This window comes from Labrus mixtus, chromosome 16 (assembly GCF_963584025.1).
Source record: "Labrus mixtus chromosome 16, fLabMix1.1, whole genome shotgun sequence".
NCBI classification, from domain to species: Eukaryota; Metazoa; Chordata; class Actinopteri; order Labriformes; family Labridae; genus Labrus; species Labrus mixtus.
The window spans coordinates 9,434,184-9,446,174 of record NC_083627.1 but is presented as its reverse complement, the minus strand read 5'-3'; the positions used below and the strand labels follow the sequence as shown (position 1 = coordinate 9,446,174).

Genomic DNA, 11,991 nt, shown 5'->3' with positions numbered 1-11,991 from the left:
ACATGCACCAAACACTGAAGGAGGTGTGCTTGTCATTGCAGTAAAACACAAAAAAAAAAAAAAGATTCAGAAGATACAAAGATATTTCAGAACAATGGCACAGGATCAGAAGAAAACTGCTAAGTTGTCAAAAGTTCAGTTTGCCCTTCAGGGAGAACATCTTTGAATAAATAGTTCATATAAAAAAGATTATGTCTTTACAGTCAACCCCTTTCCCTCGGTTTCACCTTCAGCTTTCAAGTACGACAGCTGAGTGAACATTGTGTAAAACATCCCTGATATGTGTGAACATTCACTTTAGATTAAATGTGTTTTTGCAGATAAAGTCTGCCTTACAATCAATACTGGTCTTTGCATAAAAATTCATCTAGTGAAATGGCAACTCGGTTATTAAGACATAAACTTCACCCTGCTGGAGTAGAGTAATGTTCACATGGTGCATGTATACAGAAATGTTATTGTTTCACATGCAATGAGGTGTTTCAAAGCAGCTTGTATCAACCTCATTGGTCAGTGGAGGTCATGGCACTTATATTGTTATTATACTTTAACTACACTACCTGAAAACTGTTTCCGATAAAAGGAAAGACTCAGGGTATGTTGTTTTCTTACATTCAAAGTTTGGATTGCTCACCATGTTATATGGCCTGATAATGATTACGAGTGTATAGGTCCACTTTTCTTTGAGAGAAAAGGTGTTAATATTTTGAGATTTTATAATAAAAGTATTAATTGGGTTAGTGTTGATTTTACAAATGTATTTGAAATGTGTATAAAGTTTAGAGAGGCACAGGACCGGTCAGATCAGTCCCAACAGCGACTTGATATCTGTAGCTACTTTATGGCTAAATCTACAGTAAGTCTGATTGTTTTCTTTTTCAAGCCAAGACACTTATCCAAGGCAGACAGACACAATATAAAGTGAAATAAAAGCTTCCAATGCGGACGTAAGCGCACATCCTAAAAGAAGGGACGGCTGCTTTTTTTCTGGCTCGATAAATAAGACCTGATGAAGCTCTTCTGTGAGCGGCGTTCCTGTGGAAACGTCTCAGTTTTCAGAGAAGGTGGCCTGGCTTTGCTCCTCTTCCTCGTCGCCCCGTGAGGAAGCTGTTCCCTGAGAGCCTGAAGACAAACGGAGCTGCTGCTGCTGCTGCTGTGCTTTGACGGGACAGTTGGCCACCATGTGGGAAACACTCTGACAGCAATGGCACTTTTTGGGCTGAGGGGGCAGCTGACACTCTTTGGCGTGGTGGCCAGGTTCTCCACAGTTGTAGCATCTAAAATGAACAGAAGAAGAAGAAAAAAATAACTCAGTTTTTTATCAGTTAGGTATCATTTCAATCATTATCCTTCACACATACAGAGGGTACAATACTCAAATCCTGACCAAATACAATGATGTGTGGACTATCTAACATCTATCGAACTGCTAATTTTGTAAATCCTGAACCATATCCTCAAACAGTTGTGTGTATGATGCTACACAGAAGGTACCCTTTAGTGTACTCATGCACAAGGTGACATGTGTTAAGCATCTGTCCCTTCAATCTCTATTTCAAGAGACTAGCTTTAAGTTCTCATTTAGCTTTAGTTTTAAGGTATCTCTAGTAACTGTTTCAGTGTCATTTGATGTAGACTTTACAAACAGTTTGAAGAACCTTCAGTGTGTATTTAAGGTACCCTTTAATGTCTGTTTAAAGTACATTTACGTGTGTCACAATCTTTGAATCATATTTTATAATCTGTTTTAAGGTTCCTTTTAGCATCTATTCAACTGAACTCTATCGATTTAGTTTCAAGGTACCCTCTCTAGTAAATATTTCAAGGTACACTTAAATGTTTTATTTTTATGTGGACCTGTAAGAGCTGGTTGAAGGAAACTGTGAAACTGTTTTTAGGGACTCTCAAGCATTTTCAATCAAGTTTGGCAACTTTTTCCAAGTTACCCTACAGAGTCCATTTTAAAGTACCCGTCTGTCGTATCTTTAAAATGGTATTCGGATTCTGTTCAAAGGTTCCACGTGGAGTTTTATTTTGATGTACACATTCGTGTTCCAAGTTGCCTGTAACAGCTAGGTTACCCTTCAGTATCTGTTATAGGTAACTTTTGACATCTGTTTTAATGTACTCTTTGGTATCTGTGTCCTAAATATCAGGGCCCAGGTCTAAGAAAGAGATACACTTGTTACCTGTTCTTTGTGAATGGTACCTCATTTGTTAGGCTTAGGTGTTAAGTATATTATAGAAGTCGTTCATTAGGATTGGATGAATACTAACCATATCAGTATTCAACGTTCAGGCAGATTTTTGGAAAAGTACAAAAAGAAATTAAAACCCTGTCTGTGTTTGGTGTAATGATTAAATGTCACCACTAGAGAGCAGCACACTCAAGCTTTACTGTCACCAGGCATCCACGTTACCCAGAGTCCCAGTGCTGAGCAGCTGTCAGGGGATTTAGCAGAACTGATCTCTGTCCCTGGAGGGATTTGGTGAGGAATATTTGGACAGAAACCTAAAACACTTTTTGTTGTTCTTTTCATTAAAAAAAAAAAAAAAAAAAAAAGACTGAACCCCAGGTCTGCAGAGGTACAAAATCCACCTGCACTGCAAAATAATACAATCTTAGCAAATCTAAAGGTCTAATTTCCAGTCATTCCATTACACTTATTTGAAGACATAAATTGTAAAAAAAAAAAAAAATAAGGCCCTTATTGTTTGTATTAAGTAAGAATATCTGCTCATACAGCATGCATTGCATTTGAGTGTCTTCAAATGTAATGTTCTGATTCAGATATAATACATTAATTCAACACTTTTCAATTCAGGACTGATTTTTTTTCTTTTTGTATCTTGTAAATAGGATGTTTATCTTGTAGGTGAATGAGGCCTTCAATAGGTGAAAAGAGATTCAGAGAGACTGAAACTTTGTGATTTTTTTCCAAGAAATTGGTGATGCCTAGCAAGAGGAGTGTGCAGGATTTGATCTTTTCAATGGGACTAAAGTTAGACAAATGGACTTGTAACATTTTGAGTTTTTTAAAGTGTGCCCTCAAAAATGTGCTGCTCTACATTGCTGTTGAATGAATCAACATCTCCTCAGTAGTTTAACATCTGAATGTGACAGCAGGATTTTTTGCATATGTTAATAAACAAGACTGATATGGAAATGTGAAACTGTCAAGGCTCATATACGCAGGTTATAAACTTCATCTAAGTGCAATGTCAACAAATCTGTTGAACATACATGTGTAATAATATGATCAAGGTATTAAAAAAGCAAAGGGTGATCAGGTTAAATGATCAACCAGCCCTTCTATTTTTTGCAGAATCATATCTAAAATCCCCACAAGTAGCTGTTCCCGACTTAACAAGCTGCTACAGCTCCAAACAAATGGCTTCTGTTTGATTGTGGAGGTAGATGTGGATTTATCAGTAAATCTATGCTGAGAAAGCTAATGATCAGTAGCTAAGTGAAATCCTGTTGGTGAATTCATTAGGGCGGGATAAATAAGGCCAGCGTGAGCCGTGTGACACAAAGAGACACTGGCCACTTAAACAGGCAGTTAAAAAAACATTGATTTCATGTATACGGACAATCTGGTTTTCTGCAGGCTCAAGCTTTTTTTTTTCCTTTACTCTCCATCTGGAGGCAAAGACGTGAATACACCGAGTGTGGAGCAGCAGTGGAGGAAACACTGTTGTAAAATGATTATATTAAATCTTAGACTGCATGAGAATGATTGTATTCTTTGTCACCGAGGTAAACTAGACAAGATATCTTTTGAAGGAAAGCATGAAGTGTGACTTGAAAAACTGAACAACCTCCTAAGGTCGTTATCACTAATCTGCCTAAATGGCTGCGTTACTGTTAGCTTTTAAGCATCTACGTCGCTTTCTGTCCATCTCTCTAATACTTCACAACTTACTACCTCCTCTGTTTGCGGCCCTTTGGTTCTTACTAAAAACCAACCATGTCACATTTTTTTTTAAAGCAGCTTAAACTACCTAGTCAATCACACCAAAATATTTAAAATTACGCCCAAATTGAAAAATACTGCAGCTACCTGTTAGCAAGCAATTTACAAGAATAGAAACAAGCGACAATCTCCTGCATTAGAAAATGAAGCCAATGGGGAAGTGCAAAAAACCTGCAGTTCATCAAGTGTCCACTTGAGGCTGGCTGAAGAGGAGCAGGAAGTCACATGCACACCCACTTGAAAAACATGTTTACAGCAGCAATAAACATTTTTACAGCCTGATTCTAAAAAAGGGAATTGGTCTGATTAGCTCAAATATTTACCGACACACACCATACAAGGGGTTAATTCTTTTATAACTCATCAGTTTTGATTTTATGAAGAATAAGAGTCTGGTTTTGTTTTCGGATGCGTTTTTTCAAATCTGTAATCTGATCCAATGCACAAAAACCTTGCACAATAAATCAGTAAGTTTATTTTTCTATTCATTGCAAAAAAATAATAGCAATGAAAATTTAGAACGTAAAAAAAGACAAAGTCAGCGTGCAGAGACCTTTATGCATAATAAGGGGTGAGGCTGATCTGACTGACTGACAGGCGGGCGTGTTGTAGCTGTTTGTCCAGAGGCTTAAAACCAGCCTCAGTTCAAGGTCTAAGCCTGGTGTTACATTGACTGAAAGTTAGGCTCGAGACAGCATTTCCACTAAGGCGACCCCCTTCAGTAGCAAATGGTTGACGCCACTCAGGCTTCGTCCATGTTTATTTACAGTGTCTGGGTAGGGATGTATTTTCAGCCGTGGATTAATCCACACTTGGTGCTCTATTTGGGGCAGTAGCTATGAGTTATCATTGCCCACAGTGTGTTGTGTTCGTTGTAAATAGAGAAGATTTCAGCAAGCGCTACAGTGAGACAATGGAGCTCTATGACAAAGAAGAAGAAGATATATCATACATTACACAATACAATACAGTCATTGTTGTTTTAGTTGTTTTGACTTTCCTGAAAATTGTAAAAAAGTGAATGATATCAAACATATTCTCAAGCTTATAGGTGATGTAATTCAGGCCTCACGGCTAACCACCACCACTTCTGTCCTCTCCTCATCCCCCCCGCCAGGCCTGAGTATTGATCAGCGTGGACACGAGCGCGGCAGAGGGAGCTCCTTTGTTTCAATACTGCTGTGACCTCTGAACGCTGACCCCCCCCTGCTCCCTCGCCGCCCTTCCTCCCACCACATCCCATTGTTGCTATGGCGATGGCGACCTCTGACCTCCTTCAGGCACCTACATCTGTTATCAGTTAAACGCGTAGGATCCTTTTTCCCCTCTGAATACGACGTTTTATGTTTGAGGAACATGTGAATGCAATCAAACTTTTAGTGGGTACTTAAGGACAGGAAGTCTTTGGATTATTTTTATCACTGCCCTGCATGATTAATGGAGATCGACCTAATCAAATCCTTTCACATTAATAAGTTTGTCAGACATCAATGGCCCACAATTCTGCAAATCGAAGTCTTTTCCTCTCAACTCAAACGCTCCTGAAGAAAAAAGAAGGTTAAAAAGTTAGCATGCAATCAAAACACATTAAAAAAAAACGGTAGGTGTGGGATTAATTTGTTCTCTGACGGCTATGATAAGTAAGTAAACTCATATTTATAAGATCATTTCAAATAAAAACCTCACTTTAAACCCTCTAAACAAGCTCAGAGGGAAAACAGAACACAGTCAGTACTATTGGTTTCATCATTTTCAGCCTTTTCATTTGTGTTGAGATGATCAAAATTGAGATGAAGCTACACGGTGCTCGACACAGAAGCCCACAAAAAAAGGAGCGTGGGGGGTTGTGAAAACCCGAAGAGATTAAATAATCTATTGATCAGCTCGGCCATCTGCTGCACTAAAAGACAACCTTCGGTCAGAAGAGCACCTTTTCTTAGAGAAAGTGAAAAAAAGAGCTTTTGTCCGACATAGGATAACAAGATTTCACACATAATGAAAAATGCAAAAATATCCTCCTAATGAGGATAATAATAACGACAAAAATCAAATATGTCCGATGTCAATATACTGAAGAGTAAAGATTGTGAAAAGAGAGTAACATTAAGATTGCCACTTGAAGTCAAACTCCGTCTGGATTTGTTGTTCTGAGCTCTGTGTTCACATGGACCGGACAGCGCTTCATTTAGCTTGTTTATGTTTTGCCCAGAAGTGCAAATATGTTTCAAACATGTTTTTTTTTTTACGAGTGAACCTGTCCCCCGCCAACAGTTTTCCCTGAAACCACGTTGGGGAAGAGAGACAGGCGCCTGGTCAGTAAGGGGCCCCCCGAGGGCCGACAAACTTTAAACCACAGCAGTGGCTCAAAATGTTTAAAGTTCTCATTGACAGTTGAAAACCTCGGCTAACTTCTGCTTACATTTTGCAATGTTTAACCCAGATTATTTCTAACACAACAGTGATGAATGCTGGTTGGAGGTCCCCAACAGACTTTCCAAACTGTAGAGAAGATTTTCTTTGTTCTAAATAGGCTGAATCAACTTTGAGACGTATATTGTAACGTGAAATTGATGGCAGAATCTTGTTTTTAGATAAAAGTTTATTAGCGTCGTCTGCTGCTCTCACAGTAAAACAGAGCGGGAGCAGCAGGGGAAGTGTGGAGAAAAGAGGGGAGGGGGTAGCTGAGGGATGAAGGAGGTGTGAAAGGAGCATTGTGTAGGGCTGAATATCTGCTCTGAAAGTCGGTAGTAAACTGGACTTACCTGTCACTCTTGGAGCGTCTCTTCTGAGAGCTCTTCGGTCGCCTCTCGCTGCCCAGACATGGAGCTCCATTCGGTCCAGTGACCAGCAAAGACTCGAGACCTTTGGATGATTTCTTGAAGGTGAACTCGACGGGCTCGCCCTCTCGGAGGCTGCGGAAGCCCTCCATGTGCAGTTTGCTCTGCGGATGACAGAGAGTGAGTTGAAAGGGGTTTACCAGGTCCAGTGAGACATGCTCAGGAAAGTGCTAGCCAGCTGACTGATGTAAGACTTTAAAGGGCTTGGTCTGAACATTTTCTCAGGGAATAAACTTCACCTTACACTTGAAAAACGACTTTACATCACTAGCTCAGCAACAAACAGCAGACAGACACGGTGAGAGAACAAAGCTGGTAAATGAGGCATTTTTGGAAACCAAAAACAGAACTAAAATAGAGAAAATTGGTGCTGGCATTTATTTGGTTGACACAAATTGTTCAACTATGGAGGCAGAAACAAGTGCTTGCTAAAGATATTTGTCATATCAACTAAAAAATTGGCATATACCGTAGGTGCACCTGCCTATAGCAGCTACGACGTGTGCCCCATGAAGGCTGGGGTTTGAATCTGTTCTATCCAATAAAAGCAAAATCGCTCAAATAATTGAAATTTGCCAAGCACAGTTGTTAAGGGAATGAAGCCGATTACACTCAAAGTTTGAAATCAGCCTATTCCGATTTTTCTAACGTATAAAACAAACGTGCCGTTTACCGAGAAAACAAACTACACACAGTAGATTATCTGCACAAGTTTCACATTTAAATAAACATTAGAGAATCTTTAGTTTAACCAACCCAAATCCAATCCTGTGGACAACCCTAAGAAACATCAACGCTCTTAAACACCCGTCCCCCTCATGTCTCCAACCAAATCAAACCATCCTCACCCAAACCCCGTCTTCTGCTTCCTCCTCACCATCTACATGCAGTCAACACACGCTCTCTAAAACAACAAGCCCTCTTTTTAGCAAAGGAGGATGGAGAAATAGCACAAGGAAGGAGTCAATTCCTAACTACCAGAAATAAGAGGTGGTAAGAATATATGAATCCCAATAGAGTAAATCTACAATATTGATCCCTTGACTAATTGGCTTTCCAATGGAGGTGGTAATATAAGGAAGAGTGAAATAACCAACAGTCACACCTCAGCAAAAAACCCTTCTCTTTTTAAATAACTTTATACACTTCAAGAAAATGTAAAATACAACTTTTTCTGAACAGCTAGAGCTCACTTACCAATTTGTACCAAATTGTTAAAATTGCTGCAACATTGACACAATACATGTGTACTGTCCGGCAGCATGCAGCAACCACAGATAATGAGAAACAACCTTTAAATGTTCATGGGTTGGTTATTACAGCTGCTGCTGGACGAGCTGCTGACCCAAACAGAAAGTTCTGTTTACTGCACTTACATGGTGACGGTCACACGCTCATCTTAAAGGGATACTTCATGAAACATGAATCTGTATTGACATTGGGTCATATGTGTAGATGAAATGTGAAATACATTTTGAAGTTGGTGCCCTCTTGGCCGAGAAAAGGCAGAAAGTGTCTTTTTGGCTCATGTGGATGAACGACACCAAATCCCAGAATGCACAGCACCGCAGGCCACTCCCACTAAGGTCCTCTACTTCAGAATCAGAATCAGAAATACTTTATTAATCCCAGAGGGAAATTCGATCGTTACAGTTTCTCCAAAATATACAATGTAGCAGTAGAAATATAGTAATAAAAACATTCACAGACATATTTACTTCAACACATGAGGCCATTTCCTCAACTGATACCGAGATTTCTTCCAGAATTGATCTTGGAAATTCCTGTCAGAAAACAGACTCTATGTCTGTGTCCATAGGCAAACAGTGAGAGCACCGACACTACCAGGCCGCCCCAGCTCGAGGCGGCCCGGGCTCCTCGTCCTCACCATCGGCTGCCAGCAATATAGCAATATAGCCGCAAGATGGTTGCTGCCGACAGGCCGGTCTTGTGTTGCAGCCAAAACACAAGACCGGCCTGTCGGCAGCAGCCATCTCGCCGCTATATTTATATTTTTCCGCCATTATCAGCTTTCTCCATAGAGCCTGTTAGCATAGCTTCCAAGCAATATGGCGGACGTTAAGTTTCAATTCTGGGAGTGAGTTCCCACCCACTGATCTGTGATTGGTCTGTAGCTTCAGTGGTCGAAAATATGAGGAACTAGCGTTGTAGTTTCACCCCGCTAACCGCAACAGCTTCCAGTGATGCAAAAATCGTCATTTTGCGTCATCGGAAGCTCCTTTTCAGACTTAGAAATACAAAGATTTCCCATCTCAGGGGAAAATGAGGACGGGATGCACGACCATTCAAAAATACTACCAGGTTTCCAATGATACAAAGCTCAATGCAAATGGGTGAAGTATCCCTTTAATGAACGTCTTCTTGTTACTTCAGATTATATAAGTGCCTGAAGCTGTTCTCAGATCAAAGCAAAATGTATGAGAGAGACATATTTCCGGGGCGTGGATGGACCTAGCGGTTTTGTCACGCCCCGTGTATGGAGACAAAATTACTTTGAACAACTGATTTTAAAGATTTTATCCAATCTGGTATCTCCAATCCGATCAGATCATTTTTGTGCAACAAGAACCGGGCACTATGCCCTGTTCCGTGCTTTACCGCCTTCACCACATTGAGTGAAGTGTTCCTAATTTGCATTCTCATCAGCACACTCGTCACTCTTTGGATATATTAGAAAATATATAACTTTTAACGATGCGTTTTGACATCATTTCGCTGATTGTGAAACCTCTTTAAACCCTCCTTATATGCACTGCTAGTTTTTAAAAGAGGCGGGGTTAAACCTGTCTTCAGTGACCTTTTTAAATCCCACGTAGATCTACTTCTGTCAACCATGAATGTCAATGAATGCAACACCATGAGAACTCAAATGAATCAGTGAGCATAATTAGAGAGGCATTGACACGGACATCTTTGAGAGATATCGGTGCAGCAGGTCAAATCTGCATCAACAATTTGCAGGAGGCTGATGATGTCAGGTCAAGCAGTTCTAAACACTTTGCCTTCAGATATGCTATAAGCTTCCCATCTGATTCAACAAAGTCCCGAAACTCGTGTGCACAGCGCCTTCATCCCTCCTCTTTCATCTGATGATTTACAGCGACGCTGCAACCAGTAACCTGAGAGGTTCTTCTCCCAAAACACTTCACATGGGAGGTGGGACAGAAAACTGAGGGTTGGGTGGGCTCCATAAAGCTTTAATGACTTTATAACAGGAAGCAGAGCTGGATGGGAGGGGGGGGGGGGGGGGTTAAAGGAGTGAGCCTTGTTTCCTCTGCATTAGCCTCTAACCTCTTAAAATAGAAAAGTTAGAGCGCTAACCACCCTGTAAATATCTTTTTAGGTTTTTCTTGACTGAATGTGGCATGCAAAGAAATATATGTTTACGTGTAAACCTGATCATATTTCTGCAGGTTAAAGTAGTGCATGAACAGCCGTCATTTGAATACACATAAAGCATTCAGCCTGTGGTCATCTAAGAGTATTTTACGTGCACTTTTTAGAAGGTTTGGTTGGGTTTTCAAACTTCACCAGGTACCATGGGTGCGTGGAGAGGAAACGCTAGAAGACGTCAAAAGGCTCCAGGAACACTTGTAAGTAGATCTACTTTATTCACTTTTTATCAAGAGGAGGTCAGAATATTTTAGGACTAAAGTAACTAACAATGCAATCATTTATTGTCATTTTGTCATCTATTACCGTTCAGACTGCAGACAGCATAATCTGTAATATTTGCAAAAGTTTTGAACGTTTGTTTTTAAGAAGAAACTTTTTCACATTCAGAGTCACTACACTATACAAAAGGCCTATTTGTTCATATTTACATGTTACAAGTTGTGCATAATATAGTGATCCATTGCATGACACTTTTTTTTTTACTTTGAGAAGAGTTCAGACGCACTCAGTCTTCACGGTAATGGCACCGCACTTGTTTAAACTCAGATAAGCCCAATGATGTGCAGGAATAGGTCTATCAAACAGTACACACTTTTGTTACATTTCTTTGGGCGTCCTCATTAAATCGAACCTGGCAGCAGCAGCAGAGTCTCACCTGGTGCACGAACACGTCGAGCGGCTCCTCCAGCGGAGCTCCGTCCCTGCTGCTCATGGAGAGGAAGCCGAAGCCCATCCGCACGTTGAACCACTTACAGACCCCGCTGCCCCGGGCCACAACCTCCTCCTCCCCCTCCTCCTCCTCCTCCTCTCCCTGCACCCATCCTCCTGGACAACACACACAGACACAGAGAGATAGTGATGGTCAATGCTGGATCAATCAGTTGCGCTGCGTAAAGGACCAAGAAAACCAAAAAGCAATGAAATTGAAAATCACAACTAAGCATTCTACTCATTGTTTCGCATCAAATATGATATATACATTTAACTCGTAAATCATGTATATGTTGTCAGTTTAACCACAATTTTCTTGATTCTTTTCTCAAAATTCCCTTTGTCAAAAAAAAATAAAAAAGGTAATAATTTTTGATAGCGATTTTTCAGAAACCTTTAACAAGTTAAAACAGCATAAAAGTTGTTTTCCTTCCTCGTCGCTTGTTTGTTGTCTACCTGTGAAGCTCTGGTTCGAAGCAGAGCCCATCCCCTCCGCTCTCCGCTGCTTTAAAGTGTCCCCTCACACCTCCATCCCACCTCCACATCAACAAAAACACACCTTCCCCCAGATATCCACAGGACATGTTTCTGAATAAATAACACCCAGCCTCCCTCAGAGAGGGGAGAAAAGACAAATCAAGAGGAAGAAAAGCCAGTCCTTCCTCTTTTATATGCAACCTTCTCTCTCTCTCTCTCTCTCTCAAAGCGTCTGCAGAGGAGCTTTTCATACCTTCTGCCATGGTGCGAGGTGTCCACACAGCCTCCTGCAAAAACTGCACAAAATATCAGATTAAATGAGATGCTTGCATGCTGAACATCCCGTGCACGAGCTCTCCCTGTGTGACAGTTAAAATCCTCCTGGAGAAAGAAAGCGTTGTGTCCTCTTCCTGCTCACGTCTTCACAATATGCAGAGGATCGAACCCCAGTGACCTCCTACCTCCAGTAACCCCCAATGAACGCACGCATGCACGCAAACACGTACACACAAACACACACACACACACACACACACGAGATCACCTTTTCGGTCAAGGTGACGCGATTTCCA

At 40.8% G+C, this 11,991-nt stretch overlaps 1 protein-coding gene across 1 annotated transcript; it reads right to left on the bottom strand.

Annotated features, from left to right (window-relative positions):
• Positions 1-685: 685 nt before the first annotated feature.
• LOC132991503 (protein lin-28 homolog A-like) lies at positions 686-11,682 on the bottom strand. The gene is made up of 4 exons (XM_061060287.1): positions 11,673-11,682; positions 10,887-11,056; positions 6,740-6,918; positions 686-1,277 (listed from the first exon to the last, which is right to left on the bottom strand). The coding sequence occupies exons 1-4, from the start codon at positions 11,680-11,682 to the stop codon at positions 1,049-1,051; spliced, it is 588 nt and encodes a 195-aa protein (XP_060916270.1). The 3' UTR covers positions 686-1,048.
• Between the last annotated feature and the right edge of the window lie 309 nt (positions 11,683-11,991).

Bases quoted from the DNA above. Each gene is read 5' to 3' on its own strand.
- LOC132991503 (XM_061060287.1), bottom strand. The intron at 6,919-10,886 runs GTGAGACTCTGC...TGTCATCCGCAG, and splicing joins TCGACGTGTTCGTGCACCAG to AGCAAACTGCACATGGAGGG. The intron at 1,278-6,739 runs GTAAGTCCAGTT...TGTTCATTTTAG, and splicing joins AGACGCTCCAAGAGTGACAG to ATGCTACAACTGTGGAGAAC.